The following is a 22493-nucleotide window of genomic DNA, read 5'->3' on the forward strand; positions in this document are numbered from 1 at the left end:
GATTCCTGCCTAACGAGGGGCCCAGAGGGGTCTATGTGCGTAGCCTCAGGCAGTGCAGGCCTCCTCGCCTTTCAGACGCAAGCTATGTTTCCAGGATGACCGCTTCCTCTCTAGCAAATGAGAGATGATCTTGGCAGGTGATGGAATATTGAGTGCATCCTGCTGCAAGTTTCAGTGCCCCAAAAGTGGTATGTGAGTAGAGAGGTGAGTGTATACAGCTGCCAGCCCCATGATCCAACTGAAGAGCCGGTTGCCTGTGGTAGAGCAGGTGGGCCACAGAGCTTTGAGGAGAAGGGGCTGATGGAAATCTTTGGCCTCGAGATCTCAGCTCAAGGAGAGCTGGGATCAAAATACATCGAGCTCTGCCAAGTGCAGGGGAACAGAGAGAAGCTGGGCCCAGTCTGCCCTCGAGAGGTTCATTTGAAAGGGAGACAGATGTGCCACCACCAGGCTGAGAGTCCTAGATAGCACAGCTGCTTGTTAGCACCTAGGAAGCAGGATGGAAAGGGAGTGTGTCAGGAAGTTTATGCATTAGTGAAATACCTTCTTGCTGCTGTTGGCCATTTCTGGGTAGATTCCTTTGGCAAGCCCCTTTTTGGTGAAAGCTTTGGCCACTAATTATAGGTTTTTTGGTTTTTTGGTTTTTAAAAATTTTTTTTTTATTGAAGTATTTACAGTGGGTTAATTACTGCTGTACAGTGATGTTGATTACGTTATATATACGTTCTTTTTTTTTAAATACTACTTTCCATTATGGTTTGTCATAGGATTTTTTATTTTAATTTTTATTTATTTATTTGGTTGCACCAGGTCTATAGTTGTGGCAGGCGGGCTCCTTAGTTGTGGCATGCGAACTCTGTTGCAGCATGCATGTGGGATCTAGTTCCCAGACCAGGGATCAAACCTGGGCCCCCTGCATTGGGAGCACAGAGTCTTATCCACTGCACTGCCAGGGAAGACCCCTGTCATAGGATATTAAATATAGTTCTCTGTGTTATACAGTAGGACCTTGTTGTTTATCCATTCTATACATAAAAGCTTACATCAGCTAACCTCAACCTACCACTCCATCCGTCCCCCATCCCCCCTCCCACTTGGCAACCACCACCACCAGTCTGTTCTCTATGTCCGTGATTCTGTTTCTGCTTCATAGATAAGTGCATTCGTGTCATATTTTAGATTCCACATATAAGTGATATCATATGATATTTGTCTTTCTGACCTACTTAGTATGATAATCTCTAGTTGCATCCATGTTGCTGCAAATGGCATTATTTCGTTCTTTTTTATGGCTGAGTAGTATTCCACTGTATATACGTACCACATCTTCTTTATCCATTCATCTGTCGATGGACATTTAGGTGGTTTCCGTGTCTCGGCTGTTGCAAATAGTGCTGTATGAACATAGGGGTGCATGTATCTTTTTGATTTATGGTTTAGTTTTCTGAGGAACCTCCATACTGTTTTCCATAGTGGCTGCACCAACTTACATTCCCATCAACAGTGTAGGAGGGTTCCCTTTTCTCCACACCCTCTCCAGCATGTTATTTGTAGACTTTATAATGATGGCCATTCTGACTGGTGTGAGGTGGTACCTCATTGTAGTTTTGGTTTGCATATCTCTAATAATCAGTGATGTTGATCATCTTTTCATGTGCATATGGTCATCTGTGTTTCTTCTTTGGAGAAATGTCTATTTAGGTCTTCTGCCCATTTTTAGATTCGGTTGTTTGTTTTTCTTTGTTGTATGAACTGTTCGTATATTTTGGAAATTAAGCCCTTGTCATTCACATCATTTGCAGGTATTTTCTCCCATTCCATAGGTTGTCTTTTCGGTTTTTTTATGGTTTCCTTTGCTATGCCAAAGCTTGTAAGTTTGATTAAGTCCCATTTGTTTATTTTTGTTTTTATTTCTATTGCCTTGGGAGACTGACCTAAGAACATTGGTACGATTTGTGTCAGAGAATGTTTTGCCTGTGTTCCCTTCTAGGAGTTTTATGGTGTCATGTCTTATGTTTAAGTCTTTAAGCCATTTGAGTTTATTTTTGTGTATGGCGAGAGAGTGTGTTCTGACTTCATTGATTTACATGCAGCTGTCCAACTTTCCCAGCACCAGTTGCTGAAGAGACTGTCTTTTTCCCATTATATATTCTTGCCTCCTTTGTCAAAGATTAATTGACTGAAGGTTTGGGTTTATTTCTGGGCTCTCTACTCTGTTCCATTGATCCATATGTCTGTTTTTATGCCAATTTTGATTACTATAGCTTTGTAGTATTGTCTGAAGTCTTGGAGGGTTATGCCTCCTGCTTTGTTCTTTTTCTTCAGGATCTCTTTGGCAATTCTGGGTCTTTTATGGTTCCACATGAATTTTAGGATTATTTGTTCTAGTTCTGTGAAAAATATCATGGGTAACTTGATAGGGGTCTCATTAAAACTGTAGATTGCTTTGGGTAGTATGGCCATTTTAACATTATTAATTCTTCCAATCCAAGAGCATGGGGTATCTTTCCATTTCTTTGAATCATCTTCAGTTTCCTTTATTAATGTTTTATAGTTCTCAGCCTGTAAGTCTTTCACCTCCTTGGTGAGATTTATTCCTAAGTATTTTATTTTTTTGGATTGTGATTTTTTTTTTTTAGTTTATTTTTATTTTTTGACTGTGTTGGGTCTTCGTTTCTGTGCAAGGGCTTTCTCCAGTTGCGGCGAGCAGGGGCCACTCTTCATCGCGGTGCGCGTGCCTCTCACTGTCACGGCCTCTCTTGTCGCGGAGCACAGGCTCCAGACACGCAGGCTCAGCAGTTGTGGCTCACGGGCCCAGTTGCTCCGCAGCATGTGGGATCTTCCCAGACCAGGGCTCGAACCCGTGTCCCCCGCATTGGCAGGGAGATTCTCAACCACTGCGCCAGCAGGGAAGCCTGTATTGCGATTTTAAAAGGGTTTTTTTTTTTTTTACATTCCCTTTGTGATATTTCCTTGTTGGTGTAAAGAAGTGTAACCAGTATGTTAATCTTGTATCTTGCTACCTTGCTGAATTCATTTATCGGTTCTGGTAGTTTTTGTGTGGAGTCTTTAGGGGTTTCTATATATAGTATATCATCTGCATATAATGACAGTTTTACCTCTTCCCTTCCAATTTGGATACTTTTTTTTTTAATTTATTTTTGGCTGCGTTGGGTCTTCGTTGCTGCACACGGGCTTTCTCTAGTTGAGGCAAGTGGGGGCTACTCTTTGTTGCAGTGCGTGGGCTTCTCGTTAGGCGCGTGGGCTTCAGTAGTTGTGGTACACGGGCTCAGTAGTTGTGGCATGCGGGCTTAGCTGCTCCATGGCATGTGGAATCTTCCCGGACCAGGGCTCGAACCCGTGTCCCCTGCATGGGCAGGCGGCTTCTTTTAACCACTGCACCACCAGGGAAGTCCCCCAATTTGGATACCTTTTATTTCTTTTTCTTGTTTGCTATGGCTAGGACTTCCAATTCTGTGTTGAATAGAAGAGGTGAGAGTGGGCATCCTTGTCTTCTTCCAGATTTTAGTGGGAAAGCTTTCAGCTTTTCACCATTGAGTATTATATTGGCTGTGGGTTTGTCATGAATAGCTTTTATTATCTCGAGATAATTATAGGGTTTTTTCTTTTTTAAAATTTTATTTATTTATTTATTTATGGCTGCGTTGGGTCCTTGTTTCTGTGCGAGGGCTTTCTCTCTAGTTGGGGCAAGCGGGGGCCACTCTTCATCGCGGTGCGTGGGCCTCTCACTATCGTGACCTCTCTTGTTGCGGAGCACAGGCTCCAGACGCGCAGGCTCAGCAATTGTGGCTCACGGGCCTAGTTGCTCCGCGGCATGTGGGATCCTCCCAGACCAGGGCCCGAACCCGTGTCCCCTGCATTTGCAGGCAGACTCTCAACCACTGCGCCACCAGGGAAGCCCCAATTATAGGGTTTTTTAACCAGAATTCCAACTTATCAGTTTTCAGTGAAAAGTAAGTAACAGTGGACAAGCTGTGTGAAGGCTTCGGCTGGTTTGTGGTGTCCATGCAGTCGGGTCTCCCAGAAAAATCGGTATCGTCAGGGGCCTCAGGACTGTGAACCAGGCAATCAGCAACTTGGACTGAATGTTAGTGGCCCGAGGCTGTCAGGGCATTTGGTCTCTATCCCAGGCATGGGCTAACCCCCACTGCCACCAGGAACCAGAGCACCCCCTACCAGAGTTGTTTCAGTGGCCACATAGCTTTTTAAAAATTTTAAGTATAGGGTATTCCCTGGTGGTCCAGTGGTTGGGACTCTGCGCTTCCACTGCAGGGGGCCCGGGTTCAATCCCTGGTCGGGGAACTAGGATCGTGCAAGCCACACAGCCGCCCCACCCCCACCCCCCAAAACAATTTTTTTTAAGTATAACAGAAAATCTCTTCATAGAACAGCAAGCAGTTTATCTTCAGCATAACTTTTCTGTTCTAATTGTATATATTCAAATTGTTTACAAGTAGGTTGGTTTTGGTTGGGGAGGGGCAAGAAAAGTGACATTGTGATGCAGCTAAGGCCGGAAGGAGATTCCTCCATTGGCATAGCCCCATGATACATCCTGTGTGACTCCATTAAATGTGAAACCTTCACACTCTTACTCCACACGGGAGAACTTTTGACGGGAGCCTCATGGCAGTCCTGGGAGCTGCAGCCTGGCCTGTCACTCTGTGCTAATGGAGCAGGCGGGGCTTATTCCTCATTATGAGCTTTTAGCATTTCCTGAGCGCCCACGGAGTGTCATGCTGTCTAGAACACAGAGACAGTCTTGAACAAGTTGAAGGCCTCTCTCCCTCTCATGAGTCACTCACTTGTGGGAGCTGAGTCCCACGTGTTCACTTGGTTGCTGATAGCAGTTGTGCTTGTTTTGTCACCGCCATCCTGACGGCCAGCAGTTATGGAGATGTGTGGCTAGCCTGGCACCCCGTCCTAATCTCCAGGCTGATCCTGGTTTCCTCCTCCGCAGCCCCCTGCTTGTCCTCACAGCACTCACTAGACAGGGGCTGATGCCACCAGTGCAGCTGTTGGTCTCAAGACGCCCTCCACCTGGGAGCAACTCGAACCCTTTGGCACTTATTCCCTCTTGTATTTCTCATTCTTGTCATTCGAAACAAAAATCCCAGTGAGGGGGGTTTTCTATCCTTCTGTTCTGGAGTCTTAAGGTTGCCGTGGTAAGACTTGGCAAATACGAGTGTTCCCTGAGTTCCAGGCACTGTTGTGAGCACCTCTCTAAACATTTAATCCTTACACTTCAAGGTAAGTTAATAGCTCCAGCTTACAAAACAGGAACTGGATGCCCAGAAAGATAAAGTGACTTATTCAGTGTCAAATAGCCAGTAAGAGGTGGAGTCAGGACTTGAATTCAGGCAGCGTGCCTTCAGAACCTTCATTCTTGGTCACTTGGCCATACTGTGTGTGAGAGCTGCTGAGCTCACACCCTAGAAGCAGTTGGTGGGTTCTGTGTGGTCTCTTAACCTGAACTCTCTCTCAAGTTGGGAGGCAGCAGAGCAGGACATTCTCTGGCCTCTGTTGGCAGGAACTCAGCACCCTCTCCGGCTGAGTCCTGCCCTGTCAGCCCTGGGCTATCACACCTGGGCCTGCTGCTTTAGGGAAGGGGGCTTCCTCCAAGTTGTTACTATTCAGTTTCTACTTTGTCCTAATCTATGGTGGACCTCAGCAAAGGGAGATGAGATTTTGTGGGGGATGGTGGTAGTCAGATGACTGGAAAATGCTCCCACTGTCTCCAGGCCTCAAGGTGAGGAGGGGTAGCTGGAGATGGGAAAGAAACCAAGAGACTCTGCCCAGTGTCTCTCACCTCCTCTCAGGGTGTTTCACCTCTGCCTGGCTGAGCTGTGGGTAGGGCAGAGGGCTGTTCCTTATCTCATAGAGTTTAATTAGACTAATGGAAGAAAAAAATTGAATCCCCTCCTGTGAACCCTCCAGAATCTAGGTCCCTGGTCTTTTTTTTTTTTTTTTAATATTTATTTTATTTATTTATTTGGTTGCACCGGGTCTTAGTTGCAGCAGGTGGGCTCCTTGGTTGAGGCATGCACGTGGGATCTAGCTCCCTGATCAGGGGTCGCACCCGGGCCCGCTGCATTGGGAACACAGTCTTAACCACTGCACCACCAGGGAAGTCCCTAGGTCCCTGATCTTTTATAGGGTATCATGCATCCCATGACCTGATGGCCTCCTAGGCCTCTCTCCTAGTGGTTCCCCCCTCCCCAAACTCTCTCCAGCTCAGGGAGAATGCAGACATGAGAGGACCCCCCCCCACATACATTGCCTTTGCTCATGAGTCACTCCACCCCTCCCTGCAGCCCTTGGGGCTGGCTGCCCCCTGATGGTACACCCCCATCTTCTGGCCCTGACCCAGCTTGAGCTTGATGAAAGCTAAGGAACCTCTGCCACAGAGAAGGGCGTGGGGGCCCATCTGGTGTTTTTTCCACCCTGTCAACAGTTTGTGACTCTCCGATGGGGTGAGGGACTCCAGGTTAGAAGCAACAGATAGGGTTCTCCAGATTTAGGAGGGATCCGATGCTCCTTTCTGAACAGACGCCCCTTGCGTCCTGCGTGCTGTCCACCTTCCCCGCTGGGCTTTGGAGGGGATGGACCGAGGCGGGCCGCAGAGATCCCCGAGCGGGCAGTGCCCCCTGGTGCTCGCGGCGGGGATATGGCGCGGGGTGGAAGTAGTGGGGTAGGAACCGAAAGAGGCACGCGATACGCGAGACCCTCCCGGCCACACCTCTCCCTTCCCTCCCCAGGTCTGCCCTAGCGGAGTAGCTCCTGAGCGACGGCGCGGGCGGGCAGCTGGGATCTGCCCCCCTCCTACACCGTCGTACCCGCGCGACTTCTCCCAGCCCGCCGAGGCCGGGCAGGGAGGAGCCGGGCCGGGGGCGGCCTGGCAGGAAGCGGCGCTTACCTTCCGCTGCAGGAGGAGCAGGTGGCTGCAGCGCGCGCCGAGGCCCCAGGCTTCCTGTGCTCGCCCGCCGCTACCGTTTCTCTTCGGAGCTCCTTGGGCCACCCAGCCGCCGGGCCGGCCGCATGGCCCAGACCCCCGACGGCATATCCTGCGAGCTGCGAGGTAAGCGCTGGCCCTTGTCACCTTCTTGGCTGGGAGGAAGCAGAGCAGCCCCAGAAAGCAGAGGCCCACCCAGCGCCTCGTGGCACCGGGCAAGCGGTTCCCTCTGCTCCTTGGGAGGGCTTGGCGGCCCAAATCCACTCCACTCCTTCCTCGCTGGCCCACAGATGAGCCCAGGCCCCCTAGCCCGGTACAGGCCGTGAGCATGAATTGACCTCCATGGGAGGACCAGTTGCCCAGCAGGCTGCCCTTCCACAGGCGAGATCACCAGGTTCCTGTGGCCCAAGGAGGCAGAGCTGCTGCTGAAAACCTGGCTGCCAGAGCGGGAGGGTGCTGAGCAAGGTCATGTCCTGGTATGGCGGGGGCAGAGGCTGGGAGGGCCACTGGGGCCCCGGCAGAAAGAGGCTCTTGCCCTGCCCAGGGTGTCAGACACTCTCTCCCCTCAGGCACTGCTCCGATGGAGAGCCTACCTGCTCCACACCTGCCTTCCCCTGAGGGTGAGTCCCAGGGCCCAGCTGCCACCCCTTGCCCTCGAGCAACTTCCTTGATGAGGGCTGCATCTGTGGTGGTGTCCTTGCGGGCTCTGCCCTTCCAACAGCACTGGGCTCCCGGCAGCAGGCAGGACTGGAGTGTAGTCAGGTCCAGCTCTGAGATCCAGGCTGCACAAAGGACTGGGCTCCCAAGAGGGTGGGGCTTGGGCCTTGGTCCAGGCTGACCCAGGCGCTCCGCAGGTGGACTGCACGTTCAGCTACCTGGAGGTCCAGGCCATGGCGCTGCAGGAGACACCCCCTCAGGTGAGACCCCTAGTGCCCCACCAGGGCCTGCAGTCTGGTCTTCCCCTCCCCCCAGCCTGCCCCACACTTGGAGCCCAGCCCCTGCCCCACCCATCCACCCTAGGTCACCTTTGAGCTGGAGTCCCTGCCTGAACTGGTCCTGGAATTTCCTGGTGTGGCTGCCCTGGAACAGCTGGCCCAGCACATCGCTGCTGCCATCAGGAAGGTCTTCCCTTGCTCAACCCTTGGGTGAGTCCCAGCAACTGAGGGGGCTGGGGGTGAAGGAGGGCAGCGAGGGGTGCTCTGGATGGCACAGTGGGTGACCTCACGCCCAGGGCCTAGAAGTCCCTTGCCCCCTTCTCCATGTCCCTCCTCAGGAAGCTATTCCGGAGGCCCACGCCCCCCTCCATGCTGGCTCGGCTGGAGAGAAGCAGCCCCTCAGAGGCCACCTCGCCCAGCAGCCCCTGTGGTAAGGGCCAAGGTGGGGCCGCACAGGGCTTCCAGCCTACCCCCTCCTGCATCCTGACCCCTGGATTTGGAGGTCTCACAAACTGAACAGAGCCACTCGAGGCACAGCCACTACCCAGCTTCGGGCTGATCTTCCTCCATCTCTGACCTTTTGTCTCTCTCTTTCCCCCACCCCTGCCCCATCACACACCTGGCACCAACACAGGTGGCTTTTCGGAGACATATGAGGCTCTGTGTGACTACAATGGCTTCCCTTTCCGAGAGGAGATTCAGTGGGTGAGAGTAGGGCCCTCTCTGGGGGCTCTGGAGACATCTGATCCCCCGTGTGCTTTGAATCCCTCCCTACGCCTTGTGTCCCAAGTAAGTTGGAGGTACTTTCTTCCCACCCAGGATGTGGACACCATCTACCATCGTCAGGGCTGCCGCCATTTCAGCCTAGGCGACTTCAGCCATCTGGGAAGTCGGTGAGTGGCCTGCAAGGTCTGTGAAGAGAGGAAGATCCCATGACCCACATTCCTGGGCCTTAGCCTCTCCATGGAGGGGGGATGCTAGGCCTAGGATCTGGCTGGAGGGCCCTGAGCTCTGCCCCTGCCCTTTCTTCCATCCAGGGACCTGGCCTTGAGTGTGGCCGCCCTGTCTTACAACCTGTGGTTCCGGTGCCTCTCCTGCGTGGACATGAAGCTGGTGAGAGCATAGGGGTGGTGGGGGGCGGCATGGCCGGGGGGCCAGGGTGCAGCCCACTGAGCGCCCCCCACCTTCTGGTCCTCAGAGCCTTGAGGTCTTGGAACAGATTCTGCACATGATGAGTCAGTCATCCCACCTGGAGGAGCTGGTGCTGGAGACCTGTGGCCTGAGGGGGTAGGGGGGACAGGGTAGGGATTGGGGAGGGGAGTCTGGGGGCTTGGGATGGAGAGACTAGTGGCCTGGGGAGGAGTTGGGAATCCAGGGTCAGAGCCTCACACCTGGGGTCTGGTCCCCAGAGACTTTGTCCGGCGACTGGCCCAGGCCCTGGCAGGGCACACGAGTTCCGGGTTGCGGGAGCTCAGCCTGGCGGGGAACGTGCTGGATGACCGAGGTACGGCTGAGCCTGGGGAACCCCCGGGGGCTGGCGCTGGAGGAGGTGAGACCCACATGGCTGCCCCCGTCCCCCAGGCGTGGCTGCACTCAGCAGACACCTAGAGCATCATCCTGGAGCCCTGAGGAGACTCACCCTCGCGCAGACTGGGTTGACGCCGCGAGGTAGGCGGGCTGAGGATGGCTGGGGGAGGTAGAGCTGGGAGGTGGGGCAGCCTGATTGTGAGCCCCCTCCTCCACCACCAGGAATGAGGGCTCTGGGCCGGGCGCTGGCTTCCAATGCAGCCTTTGACTCTGCCCTAACCCACTTGGACCTTTCCGGGAATCCCGGGGCACTGGGGGCCTCGGAGGACAATGGGGTGAGTGGCCATCCTTAGGGCGGTGATTGGGGGCGCCGCCGGCAGTGGAGTGTCAGGAAGCTTTTGGTGGGGTGATCCCTGACTCACTCCCTCCCATCTCCATCCTCCCACCAGGGCCTCTATAGTTTCCTGAGCCGTCCTAATGTTCTGACGTTCCTGAATCTCGCAGGCACTGACACCGCCCTGGACACTGTGAGGGGGTGGTCAGTGGGGGGGATGATTTGTCGGGCTGGCCGGGCCTAAGGCCCAAGGGTCGACTGGAGGGCAGGGCGGGAAGGGGCTCAGTTCCCCGGCCAGTGTAGCCCACACGCTCCTCCCGCAGCTCTTCGCCTCGCTGTCCCGCGGCTGCTGCGCCAGCCTCACCCACCTCGACGCTTCGAGGAACGTGTTCTCCCGCACGTAAGGGGGCGGGGCGGGGCGGGGCGGGGGTGGGACTCTGCCGGGAGCCGCCTCCCCGCGCCAGGAAGCCCACTGCTCCCGCTCCCCCGCCCCAGGAAGTCCAGGGCTGCGCCTGACGCGCTGCAGCTCTTCCTCAGCCGCGCCGCGACGCTTCGGCACCTGTGCCTGGCGGGCTGCAAGCTGCCGCCGGACGCGCTCAGGTCAGTGTCCCTGCCCACGGCCAGGCCCCCGTCTGTGCGGCCACCACCCAGGCCTGGCCTCCAGCACCTCACCCCGCTCGTATCGCACCCATGACCCTCCTGGCATCCTGGCCCTTCCTTCTTGCTATTCGCGCTCTAGGGCCCCTGTTCCCAGCTCCCGCCACCCCCTGTGACATTCCCTCCCAGGGCGCTTTTGGAAGGCCTTGCGCTCAACACGCACATGGACGACCTGCACCTGGACCTCAGCGCTTGTGAGGTGAGCGCCCGGCCCGGAGATGAGAGCGGGCAGTGGACCCACACGTCGGCTGTGGGGCTGGGGCTGCGAGGCGGAAGCGCTGGGCCGTTGCTGGCCTGATCCTCCCCACCTGTGGCCTGTTGGCCTGAGCGCGTTCCACCTTCCACCTTCAGCTGCGCTCCGCCGGCGCTCAGGTGATTCAAGACTTAGTGTGCGACGCTGGCGCAGTGAGCTCCCTGGATCTGGCGGATAATGGTGAGGCCGCCCAGAAACCCATCCTCCCACCATCCACCCAATTCCCACCCCTCCCACTCCCGCAGCCTCGCCTTGTGCCTGACCTGAGCCACCCCCAGGCTTCGGCTCAGACATGGTGACTCTGGTGCTGGCCATCGGGAGGAGTCGGTCCCTGCGACACGTGGCGCTTGGAAGGAACTTCAACGTCCGGTGCAAGTGAGCCCCCATCTCACTCCTGGGCCTCCCAACAGCACCCCACCACCCGGGTCTCCTGCCAACCGCTGCCCCTGCCCACAGGGAGACCCTGGACGACGTCCTGCACCGGATTGTTCAGCTCATGCAAGATGACGACTGTGTGAGTTCGCGGAACCATGCGGGATCCTCAGGCAATGGACCCCTGTGACCCCTCCTACTCCTGCTCCCTGACCTGCCTTGCTTGCTGACCCCTGACTCCAACCACAAATGGCTTTCTCTTAACCCCAGCCCCTGCAGTCCCTGTCCGTGGCTGAGTCGCGACTGAAACTGGGCGCCAGCGTCCTGCTCCGGGCCCTGGGCGCCAATCCTAACCTGACAGCCCTGGATATCAGCGGCAACGCCATGGGGGACACCGGCGCCAAGATGCTGGCCAAGGCGCTTCGGGTCAACACGAGGCTCCGGTGGGCGGGGTCAGAGGGGTGGGACCAATGGGGGAGGAGGGCGTGTATGGAGGGGCTTACTGGGCTAAGGGGCAGAGCTGAACGAAGCGGAGCAAGTGGAGCGCAGGGGTGCTCCAGACGAATGGAAAGGCAAGCGGGGCTGGGTGGGGCCTTGCAGAGCTCCGCCCCCGACTGAACCCTGGCCCGGCCCAGGTCTGTGGTCTGGGACCGGAACCACACGTCTGCTGTGGGCCTGCTGGACGTGGCACAGGCCCTGGAGCAGAACCGCAGCCTGAAGGCCATGCCTCTGCCACTGAACGATGTGGCCCAGGCGCAGCGCAGCCGCCCTGAACTGACAGCACGTGCCGTGTACCAGGTGGGGGTTCCCTCTGTTCCCCGCCCTCCTCTGTGCCTTGGCCCCACCCCCCACCACTTCTCAGTATCTCTTGTGCCCAGATCCAAGCCTGTCTCCTGCGGAACAACCGCGCAGACCATGCTTCTACTGACTGCACCTCCCGCTCGAAGCCACTAGGTCTGGGGTCAGACCCCTCCGAACAGGTCAGAATCCCCTCTCTCGACGTTGAGCACACCGAAGGTAGGGGATGGGGAGAGCTGTGGCAGCTGAGAGCCTCCGTAAGTCTGAGGCTCTGACTTTCCTGGGGCCATGGTGCCTGAATCCTACTGTCCCAGACAAGTCCCTTTCCTTGATCTGCAGAGGAGCCAAAGGCTCTTGAAATAGTTCCCCCAAATAACATTCTTAGTTGTTTTTTTAAAGCATTTTTTTTTCCTTTCTTTTAATTTTGAACTAATTTTAAACTTACAGAAAAATTACAAGACTAGCACACAGAACTTTTTTTGTCCTGAGCTATTTAAGAGTATGTTGCTAGCAATATGCCCTGTCACCTATGCAAATACTTTACGGTGTGTATTTCCTACAAACCTTTTATTTTTATTTTTATTTTTATTTTTTTATTTTCTGGCTGCTCTGCACAGCTTGCGGGATCTTAGTTCCCAGACCAGGGATTGACCCCGGGCCTGCTGCAGTGGAAGTGTGGAGTCCTAACCACTGGACTGCAGGGAATTCCCTTAAAGCATTTAAATAGGCTCCCCTGTTAAAGACAGGAGGTATTTTAAAATCTTCAGTCATTTCTCTCCACCCCCAACTGTAGCCCCACCTGTGACTTCCCATTCACGGGGCTTCCCTTCCCTCTCCACTGACCTTTGTTGTGGCCAAACCCAGTGACCCTTTTTCTGGCTTCATCTCCCTCCAGTACCTTGTCTTGGTGAGATGTTCCCCATCCGTCCATTCCCAATTCCCACTTCTCTCCCAAGCTCCAGAGCCCAGGCATCATGACCCAGACATCCTGCAGGGGCTTCACATTCTATGTCTTCAGGTGATCTCATCATCTCCCACATCTCTCTCTTCTCTCTACCCTGGAGCCCAATCTCGCTGGTGCCCACACCCACCAAGTGCTGTGGACAGAGCTTCAGTCCATGTCTCTCTTGGCCACACCGAAGCCCCCACAGACCTCCTTGGTTCTGCCTCTTGACCGACTCTCTCAAACACACCACTCTTTACTCCCACCCCAACTATCCTTTTCTCCCCCTGGTCCTTCCTCCATGGCTCCTCACTCCCATTTCTCTTCATCCCTCAATCTGTCCTCTAGCTGGATGATGAACAGACTGAGCTTCTAAAACACCGACATGACTAACAGCTCTTTTCCTTCCTATTCTGGACACTTAGGAAGTATATATAAAGTCCCTACAATGAACTAAAGGAGACATTGCTCTCCCTCCTTGAACAGATAGGGTCCCTAAGTGGCTGTCCTGATGGTATCGGTTTCAGGACCTCACTCACCCTGTTGGAGACCTTGGGAAGGAGGCAGTCAGGGGATGGGGAGGGGACCAGGCTGAGACTGATTCCTCTTGCCCTCCAGGAAGTGAATGAACTGTGTCAGTCGGTGCAGGAGCACGTGGAGTTGCTGGGCTGTGGGGCTGGGCCCCAGGGTGAAGCTGCTGTGCACCAGGCCGAGGAGGCCATCCAAAATGCCAACTTCTCTCTCAGTGTGAGCACCCCTTCCCACTACGAGGACCCTTCCCCTCTTAGGTGTCAATTTGCAACTCCTTTTCTCCTTGGCCTCCAGATTCTCCCCATTCTACATGAGGCTGGGAGCTCCCCAAGCCACCAATGGCAGCTGCGGCAGAAGCTGGAGGGCCTCCTGGGACAGGTGGGCGAGGTCTGCCGCCGGGACATTCAGGTGAGATAGTGCCCTTGCCCCAGCCCCACCTCCATATTCAGGCTTGACCCGCATCCATAGGCTTGCCTGTGATATCCCCTGAGTCAATGTTCTGTGAGGGTTGGAGCCTCAAGCCAATTGGTCTGGGCCCCAGCCACACCCTCACCGTGCTCTGACCTTTGCCCAGGACTTCACTCAGACCACACTGGACACCACAAGGAGCCTCTGCCCACAGATGCTGCAGGGACCCAGGTGGAGGGAGCAGCTAGAGGGGGTCCTGGGAGGCTCAAGGGGTCTCCCAGAGCTGCTCCCAGAGTACCTGCTGCAAGATGCCTTCACGAGGCTCAGGTAGGCTGGATAGGGCTGGGCTGGGCTGGGTAGAGACAGCACACTAACCCTTGCCCTCTGTTGCCGTCAGGGACATGCGCCTGTCAGTCACAGGGACCTTGGCAGAGAGCATTGTGGCTCAGGCTGTGGCGGGTCTGAGTGCAGCCCGGGATCGGCTGGTGAGCAGGAACTGTGTGCTTACACACACACACATACACACACACACATACATGCATACAGACAGACATACACACACATGCATACACACACACACACACACACACACACAAACACACACACACAGTGACGTGGCCACTGCCTTGCAGGGGTTCTGTAATGTCTTCTGGGGTTAGATAGCCCAGGGGTATTTCAGGGTTCCCTTTGCACTGATATGACTATGGCTGAGGCCCTGCCTGTGCATCTTTGGGGTGCCTGGTATTGCAGGTGGAGAGTCTGGCTCAACAGGCAACAGAGGCAATGCCCCCTGTCATACGGGCACTAGATGGAGGCGAACCCAGCCCCCCTGGGCCTGGGGAATTGGAAGGTCTTTTCTTCCCTGAGGAGAAGGAAAAGGAGAATGAAGAGGAGCAGAAGGTAGGTGGTCCTAGAACTCTGGGCCTAGAACCCTAGATCTTCCCATCTTGTTCTGGAGTGTGGAAGGAGGGGAGGCAGCTCCCCGCCACCCCAGGCTGAGTTTGTGTCTTCCCCACCAGGATGACAGTCCTCCACAGAAGTGGCCTGAATCCAACCGCTGTCTTCACCTGGTCCCCTCCACTCACAGTAAGTCAGGGCCCGGGGGAAGAGAGCTACTCAGGTTGGGCTGAAGTTCCATTAGACCTGGACACCTAGACACATACATTCACCCCTGTCCCGGGAACTCCCTGACCCTTGAGTGGGCTGGGCCAGGACCCCCGTGCAACGTGCAAAGTTGGGGTCCGCTGTGGTCAGTTAGCACAGGGTGGGACCTGAGCAGACCAGGGCCCCGACACAGTCTCCTCTCACCTCGTTACCTCCCCGCCCCCCCCACCCCTTCCCTACCCCCAGGATGCGCATGCTTGGCGGCGCCGCGCGCCGCTCGGGGCCGCGCTCAGCACCACGGACAGCGGCGGCGGGGGCGGGCAGCGTAGCTGGGCCCCTCCCCGCGCCCTGGGCGGGTCCCCCGCCGCCCTAGCGCCGCCGCCGCCACCTCCCTGGGCTTGGCGCTCGGTGCTCTTCTGGTGCTCTCCCGTCAGGTGCTGCTGAGGAACCAGAGCCGGAGCCCGAGCTGGCGGCTCCGGGGGAAGATGCAGAGCCGCAGGCGGGGCCATCCGCTCGTGGCTCTCCGAGCCCCGCCGCCCCTGGGCCCCCGGCCGACCCGTTGCCTCGCATGGACCTGCCACCCGCCGGGCAGCCCCTGCGCCATCCGACCCGGGCCCGGCCGCGGCCACGGCGCCAGCACCACCACCGCCCGCCGCCGGGGGGCCCCCAGGTGAGCGCCCTACCCCCACTCCAAAGCTCGTGGAATTGGGGGTCGCGAGTGGCCCGTTCGCACCTTACGGGTGATGGCCTGCAGGGAGGTGGGTGCCCAAGACCACCTGGTCATACTGCCGAGTTCTGGCTTCTTCCTGGCCAACGCCCCCACCCCATGCTCATGCGGGGTCACGAGTGTGTGGAGAGTGTGTGGATTTCGTTGAGGGAGCGCTTGGGTGTAGGACTCTGCCTCAGGTTGGCCGCTGCATTGGTAGATGTGCGAGAGGGGGTGTCTGTCTTATCCTCCCTCCCTCCGGGGTTAATGAAAGATGCTGGGCCCCTGGCTGTGGGGACAGTCCTGCGTTTACTGCACATCCAGTGTGGGTGTATGTGTGGGCTGGGTACTGGCGCGGGCAGTGGGCATGGGGCCAGAGGCGGGGAGGAGCCGGCTTGAGGCCCCCCAGAGGGTCTGACGCAGCAGCAGGCGCCGCTGAGCCGGCAGCAGGCTGGGTGGGGTGGGGTGGAAGGTACTGCAGGGAACTGTTTGGAGCAGAGGGGGTGGCAAGTGGGAACGTGTGACCCAGCGGGTGCGTGGGCTCTAGCCCGCTGGTGACCAGGTGGTTCAGGGTGTTTAGGATACTCTGTGGGACAAGCATGGGCGTGAACTGGGTATGTCCAGGGCCAACTACAGGCGAGGGGGGTACGTGAAACCAGCATCTCTGCCCACCATCTGGGCAGTGGGAGAGCTTGTGTCAGCAGCCCTATAGGGTCACTGCAGCTCCCAAGTCCTGGAGTTGCCCAGAGCCTGCCGTTGGACAAGGAAGGTGGAGAGCAGTCACAGTTGCACTCAGCCCAGAGCCTTAACCCTGTGGTGTTCCTCAGGTGCCCCCGGCCCTGCCGCAGGAAGGGAATGGGCTCAGTGCCCGTGTGGACGAGGGCGTGGAGGAATTCTTCTCCAAAAGGCTGATCCATCAGGATCGCCTGTGAGTAAGGGGCAATTGCAAGGGGTGGGAGAGGGTAGAATGCTCCATGGGCCTTCCCACTTACTGCTGGCTGTCCCCACAGCTGGGCCCCCGAGGAGGACCCGGCAGCCGAGGGGGGTACCACCCCTGTCCCCCGTACACTTCGAAAGAAGCTGGGCACTCTCTTTGCCTTCAAGAAGCCTCGTTCAACACGTGGGTCACGGCCTGATCTAGAGACCAGCCCTGGGGCAGCTCCCCGCTCTCGAAAAACCACACTTGGGGACTTACTTCGGCCACCAGCCCGTCCTGGCCGTGGTGAGGAGGCTGGTGGGGCTGAGGGGGGCACCAGCAGCCCCGACCCCACCCGCAGGAGTCGGCCTCGATACACTCGGGAAAGCAAGGCCTACTCCATGATACTGCTACCTGCTGAGGAGGAGGAGATAACATTGGGTGCCAGACCTGACAAGGTAAGGCCTGGTGACAGGGAGCGAAGGCTCTGCAGGAACAGTGAGGGCCGTGGGCTCTCTCCCCACTCGGGTATCTCTGTTCCCAGCAGCAGCCCCTGGAGCGGGGAGACACAGAGCTGGCCCCAACCTTTGAACAGCGAGTACAAGTGATGCTGCAGAGGATCGGCGTGAGCAGAGGCAGCGGGAGTGCCGAAGGCAAGAGGAAGCAAGTGAGCTGGGAAGGGACACACGTGGGAAGTCAGGAGGCAGGTGACACGTAGGTCGTTTTATGTGGGTGATTTATGTGACCAGGAGGAGACTCATGACACACAGCCAGGTCTGTCGATTCTTTCCCTCCCCACAAGTCATCAGAGTCAACCTTTCTTCTCTCTTGGCTTCTACCCTGACCCAGGCCACTGATACCTCCTCCTTGAAGCGGATGGTCCTTTCTCTGCAGATCTAACAGAAATCTGGCTTTGCCATCTGCATTTGAAATAGCAAATCCTCCAGGGGCTTCCTCTCAAGACATTGCCCTGACTCCTAATCCTGCCTCAAGGCCCAGCGGGGTCTCAGCCCTGGTCACTGCTTTCACCTCACTGCTCTCAACCCCGGTTCATCTCAGAGCCTCTACACAGGTTCCTCTGTCTGGAACTCCTCCCTGCCCCACTTCCAGCCTCTCATCCCCACCCATGGGCTACACCAGGTCCCTCTTCATTCATCCCTGTATTTCCCTGTGGGCCTTCCTTGACTCTCTTCCATGGCCACCCTGCTGATGCCACTCTCTGATCACAGTTCCTAATGAGAACCACCACCCTACGGACTATCCCTTTAATAACTTCAGGAAAATAAGAAACACAAATGAAGTGAAACTCAGCTTGAATTTAGAAACATTAAGGTATAGAAAGTGAATCACAGAATTAAGAAATTACTGTGTGTGTCTGTGCTTGCATATGCTTGTGTGTGTTAACTGTCCACCATCACAGACTGAGCTCCAAGAGGACCAGGACTGGGTTTGCCATGTTCTTGCCCAGCCCACGGTGGGCATTTAGTGGCAGTTGTTATAACAAGAATGAATAAAAGGACAAGACTAGCATGAGGGTGGGACAGGATCAAGCTTGACTTCCCTATTTCCTACAGAGCAAAGATGGAGAGATCAAGAAGGCTGGCTCAGATGGTAAGTGGGACCCTGGGCTATGGCAGTACATTTTTGGGGAGGAGGAGATAGATAGATAGTCCCCAAGGGGTTTGCTCTCCCTGGCAGAAGAGTGGGAATAGCCATGTTCTTCTTCCCCTCACTAAGCCTAAGCCCCCAGCCCCGCCTTTGCAGGTGACATTATGGACAGTTCCACAGAGGCCCCTCCCATCTCGATCAAGTCCCGCACCCACTCTGTGTCTGCTGGTGAGTGAGGGCCACTGTGTATGTTGGGGGTCATGCAGGGACAGGCTGGAGGGGATCAGACCATTGGTCAGGTTCACCTCCGACGCCTGGCCCAGGTCTCGGCTGACACCTTTCTCCCTGCAGACCCTTCATGCAGACCTGGTCCAGGGGGCCAGGGGCCCGAGTCTGCCACCTGGAAGACACTAGGGCAGCAGCTGAATGCAGAGCTCAGGGGCCGTGGTTGGGGTCAACAGGATGGTCCAGGCCCCCCCTCCCCTTGTCCCAGCCCAAGCCCCCGAAGAGCCAGCCCCTCCCCAGACAGCCTGGGCCTCCCAGAGGATTCCTGCTTAGGCTCCAGGAATGAAGGTAAGCAGGTACCCTAGCCCCCACCCAATACTGGGCTAGGGCCTGGAGGAGTCCCTGCTGGGAACTCAGCTCCTCTGGGGACCCTGAAGGTGGGAGGCAAGGGCTGGAGCGGGGGCAGCTGTTGGGACCATACCCTGATACCCTGGCCTCCCCCAGATGGCCAGCTGAGGCCGAGGCCTCTCTTGGCGGGGCGACGAGCAGTGTCTGTGCATGAGGACCAGCTCCAGGCCCCTGTTGGTGAGGGGAGACACCTCCATGTGTGCTTGAGTGCAGGAGGAGATGGGGGAGGGTGGGCTCCCTTCGAGGCTCTGGTCCTCGGAGGGGGCCACCAGTGGCGTGAGGGGTTGAGAAATCAGGGAGCCAGAGGCCAGGAGCAAGGGTCTGCGAAGCCCTTCCTACTAGTCCTGGCTCTACCTCCACAAGAGCAACCTCTGCCAGGGGTGGGAGGATGCCGGGGAAGGGGGAGGCTCTGAAGGCAAGTGTGCGTGGGGGTGGAGGACAGGCAGCAAGCCCTTAGCAACCCTCCCCAAGTCTTTCTGTATCCCTCAGAACGGCCCCTGCGGCTGCAGCGCTCCCCTGTCCTCAAGCGCAGGCCAAAGCTTGAGACACCTCCATCTCCAAGCATAGGTAAAGGGGGCTGGAGCCAGTTGGGTGGGCGGCAGGACTGCTCAGTCGACAGTCCTGACCCTTTCTCTCTTCCCCTCTCCCTGTGCAGGATCTGGCCTCGGAGCCGAGCCTCTACCCCCACAGTCTACAGAGCCCTCGGGCCCTGAGCGGAGCCCATCATCCCCAGCCACAGACCAAAGAGGCAGCGGCCCCAACCCCTGACCTTCTCCTTTCCTGCCGCATGAGATTATTTTATTAAAAAACTTAAAGGAAGCTGGCGTGGAGCTCTGTTTGTTTATCCACCCCCAGGCACGGACCTGTGCACGCATCCTCCCACGTGCTCACATGACCCCTCACACCTGGGTTAGTTCAGCCTCCGGCTGTGGCTCCATCAGAAAGTGCAAGGCCCAGGCCACAAGCTGGGGAGGGAGCCTGGGAAGAGAACCATGGTTGTAGGCCAATGGAGACTGGGACAGGTAACCAAGAGACTGGGGGCACCCCCAGGCACTCACCTGGCAGCTTGGACCTGGGCACACAGGGAGGAGCAGGGTGGCTCGTACTCATATTGGAAGGCAGAACCGTCACGATGCCTCTTTCGGGGGTCCTGAAGGGGGGGGTATGGTGTCTGGAGAGGGACCAAAAAGGCCCCTAACCTCATCCAAGGCTACCCCCAGCCCAGCCCCATTCTACCCTCCAGTTGTAAGGGGTGCTATGCTCACCCAGACAGGGCTGGACTCCAGGGCTCCCTTGGTGGTTCTTGTCCTTGGAGAGTGCTGCCCGGTCTTGGGGGGTAACCCTAGCTCCTTGAACTCCAGACTAGGTCTCTGGGTCATGGTTACATGGGCCTGGTGTAGACTGGGGACGTGGCCAAGGGGTGACAGACTTGGGGTGCAGCTCAGGGGTGGGGAGTTGGGTACATGGCTGGGGTGTGGGGAACTGGGGGGCAGGGGGCCATGGGCTGAGCAGATGGCTGACAGGGGCTGGGAGCTGCCCTTCTGCGCTGGGTCTGGAGCAGCCAAGGGCAAGGCAGGCAGAAGGCTGATACTGGCACCACTTTCCTCTGACAGCATGTGGCTGGGTAGGGCAGGGGTTCCTGAGGAGAAAGCGGACTCACCATGGGCACAGACCTCTCAGCTCAGACTAGCTGAATGACCTGTGAACATAGGCCTGCAGGAACTGTGTTCACCCCCCCACCCAGCTGTGCACCCTTTCACAGCATCCTGTGTAGCCCAGGCATCTAAATGATAGACAGCACCAAGAACATGGGACCTGAACACCAGCTTACCTGAGGAACTGGGTGAGGAAGGAGGAGAGGAGATGAGAGTCAGCGATAGGTCCTGTAGAGCCGGGTGTGGTGGGGGTAGCTCAGGGCCTGGCGGTCAGGGGAGGCTTATCAGCACGGAGGGCACTGGGCACACAGGCACTCCCCTCTTGACCTCTCCAGTCCTCCTTACCCTGTGCCCTCTGACCTGGGCCCAGAGAGCTCAGGATTTGCTGGTCATTCTCAGAGATGTGCAGCCATAGGCTGGGGACAGAGTACACAGCTTCTCCCTGTAGGATGAGAACATTCAGTTTGGCCCTTGCCCAACTCCCCACTCCGACATGTCCCAAGAGAAGCCCCAGACTGACCGTGGCTCTGCAGCGTGAGGTCGCCCAGCGGGTGAGGGGGGTTGCTGTGCAAGGGCCTGCCAGCATCAGACAGCTCTCAGCCAGGCTCACTAGCGCCCCCCGATGCTCCTGGTCCTCCTCTACCTCATCCAGAAGTTGGGACAGTGAAAGGCCTAGGGACAGAGGACCGGGGGATGGGCTGAAGCTCAAAGAAGAGGAACGGGAGTGGGGGGGAGAAGGGCTTATTAAGGAAGCAGGGGGGTGATGGCTGGAGAGATCACTCTACAGGGAGTTAGGGCAACTGGCCAACCCCTATAAGTACCTGCACTGGGGGAGGTGGACTCTGAAAGGTGCTCCCTAGAGAAACAGAGAGGACAAGCCTGAGGAAAAATCCTGAAGCCTATCTGATAACACAGATTTGCCATTCCCTGACCGAACCACACCTGACCCAAGAGCCCAACACCAAACTCACTCCAAGCAGTCATAGAGCTTTTTCCGCACATCCGGGTCCTGGTTGCTGGGAAAGAGAAGTAGTAGGCAGTCAATATAACTAGGAGCCCAAGGCCTACGCCAACGTCAGCCAGGCTTGGGTGGGGAGTACAGCTGGAGGGTGGAGGCACCACTTACCAACCAGTCACCCGTTCCCGGGGCTGCTCCGTGGGCAGCAGGCTGAAGCGGTCCACCTGGAGGTAGAACTCCGCGGGCTGGAGGAGTGAGTTCAGGGACCGGGTCTCAGGAGTTGTCAGGAAGTCGGGCCCAGTAACCCACCCAAGCCAGCCTCACCACTCACCGCGCCTCCCTCGGCGACTTGGACGCGGACCCCGCAGTTCTGCAGTAGCAGCAGCCGGCCTTCTGCCCCTCGAAAGCCGAACTCCTTCTCCTCCCTGCAGCGAGCGCGATCCTCACTAACGCGCTTGCCTGAACACTGCCCCGCCCGCCTGGGACCCGCCCGCCTGAAACCCGCCCACTTCGGGCTCGAGGCTCGTGCTCTCCCACCGGATTCCAATCTTCCCAGGCTCCGCGGAGCCTCTCTCACCAGTCCGAGGCGTTCAGAGCCTCCCGCGTCACCAAGCATCGGATACTGTGGGTCCCGTCGGACACAAGTAGCGTGGCCCCTTCAGACGTGTCAGGAGCGCGGGACGGGCCCGGGGCCTCGGCCTCCTGCAGTACCTGACGGCGACGACCTGCGTCAAACCCACCGCCCGGGGCCCAGCACTGGTCTCCAGGCCCTGAGAAGCGGGTGGGGACTCACCTTGAGCAGCTGCCCCGCCCGCGGGCTTGAGAGTGCCTCTGACCCTAGAACCAGCTCTCGAATCCAAGGCCGCAGGACCAGACTCCCCAAGCCTGCCATTCCCGCCGCGGTAGCCAGCCGAGCACCTCTGGCCCGCGTTTTCCGCGGGCGCCGCGGCCCCGCCCCTCCTCGGAAGAGGAAACGTAGGGCGGCTGGGCGGGACCTGAGGTCGAGGTCCCGCCCATGAGCGTGCCCGCGCGTGCGCACGAGCGCGTCCTATTCGGGAACTTGTCTGCAGACCCGTGTTGGTTCAACTGTATGCTGTCCTGCTTACTCTTCCCCGAGCATCTCTCCCAAGCAGCGGCCGGGCGTTTGCGCCGTTCTTCAAGACTCCTGTGGCACTGGGCAGGAAG

The 22493-nt window shown here is 57.2% G+C and overlaps 2 protein-coding genes across 23 annotated transcripts; one reads left to right on the top strand and one right to left on the bottom strand.

Annotated features, from left to right (window-relative positions):
- The first annotated feature begins 91 nt into the window (after window positions 1–91).
- CARMIL2 (capping protein regulator and myosin 1 linker 2) lies at window positions 92–19514 on the top strand. 20 transcript variants are annotated; one of them, XM_082439541.1, is made up of 39 exons: window positions 92–7096; window positions 7352–7446; window positions 7540–7590; window positions 7825–7887; window positions 7991–8115; window positions 8244–8335; window positions 8540–8610; window positions 8725–8798; window positions 8943–9018; window positions 9104–9192; window positions 9315–9409; window positions 9487–9573; window positions 9655–9767; window positions 9882–9959; window positions 10090–10166; window positions 10262–10366; window positions 10553–10622; window positions 10775–10856; window positions 10955–11051; window positions 11133–11190; window positions 11319–11491; window positions 11684–11846; window positions 11927–12028; window positions 13408–13536; window positions 13615–13728; window positions 13895–14055; window positions 14126–14213; window positions 14479–14628; window positions 14748–14814; window positions 15267–15502; window positions 16366–16466; window positions 16549–16912; window positions 16999–17121; window positions 18029–18065; window positions 18219–18290; window positions 18414–18635; window positions 18792–18872; window positions 19185–19262; window positions 19351–19514. In XM_082439541.1, the coding sequence occupies exons 1-39, from the start codon at window positions 7057–7059 to the stop codon at window positions 19461–19463; spliced, it is 4212 nt and encodes a 1403-aa protein (XP_082295667.1). In that variant the 5' UTR covers window positions 92–7056; the 3' UTR covers window positions 19464–19514. The 20 variants fall into 20 exon arrangements, 17 of the variants coding, with proteins under 17 accessions (XP_082295667.1, XP_082295664.1, XP_082295668.1 ...); XM_082439538.1 differs by having other exon boundaries at window positions 7352–7590; XM_082439542.1 differs by lacking the exon at window positions 18792–18872.
- On the bottom strand, window positions 19472–22320 carry ACD (ACD shelterin complex subunit and telomerase recruitment factor). Of its 3 annotated transcripts, none has more exons than XM_082439695.1 (12): window positions 22102–22320; window positions 21886–22019; window positions 21640–21733; window positions 21477–21553; window positions 21322–21366; window positions 21172–21206; window positions 20871–21022; window positions 20711–20792; window positions 20527–20613; window positions 19961–20334; window positions 19754–19845; window positions 19472–19673 (listed from the first exon to the last, which is right to left on the bottom strand). In XM_082439695.1, the coding sequence occupies exons 1-12, from the start codon at window positions 22198–22200 to the stop codon at window positions 19595–19597; spliced, it is 1350 nt and encodes a 449-aa protein (XP_082295821.1). In that variant the 5' UTR covers window positions 22201–22320; the 3' UTR covers window positions 19472–19594. The 3 variants fall into 3 exon arrangements, with proteins under 3 accessions (XP_082295821.1, XP_082295819.1, XP_082295820.1); XM_082439693.1 differs by having other exon boundaries at window positions 20696–20792; XM_082439694.1 differs by lacking the exons at window positions 21322–21366; window positions 21477–21553; window positions 21640–21733 and having other exon boundaries at window positions 20696–20792.
- Window positions 22321–22493: the final 173 nt, after the last annotated feature.

Source organism: Balaenoptera physalus (assembly GCF_965194825.1).
Source record: "Balaenoptera physalus genome assembly, chromosome: 19".
Lineage (NCBI taxonomy): Eukaryota > Metazoa > Chordata > Mammalia > Artiodactyla > Balaenopteridae > Balaenoptera > Balaenoptera physalus.

Excerpts from the sequence above, each read along its gene's own strand:
- CARMIL2 (XM_082439537.1), top strand. The coding sequence starts at position 7,057 with ATGGCCCAGACCCCCGACGGCATATCCTGCGAGCTGCGAG. Across the intron at positions 9,019-9,103 it reads CCTGCGTGGACATGAAGCTG|AGCCTTGAGGTCTTGGAACA; the intron begins GTGAGAGCATAG and ends TCTGGTCCTCAG. Across the intron at positions 14,214-14,478 it reads GTGCAGCCCGGGATCGGCTG|GTGGAGAGTCTGGCTCAACA; the intron begins GTGAGCAGGAAC and ends CTGGTATTGCAG.
- ACD (XM_082439693.1), bottom strand. The coding sequence starts at position 22,200 with ATGGCAGGCTTGGGGAGTCTGGTCCTGCGGCCTTGGATTCGAGAGCTG. Across the intron at positions 22,020-22,101 it reads GGGCGGGGCAGCTGCTCAAG|GTACTGCAGGAGGCCGAGGC; the intron begins GTGAGTCCCCAC and ends CGTCGCCGTCAG. Across the intron at positions 19,846-19,960 it reads TGGAGTCCAGCCCTGTCTGG|GACCCCCGAAAGAGGCATCG; the intron begins GTGAGCATAGCA and ends CCCCCCCTTCAG.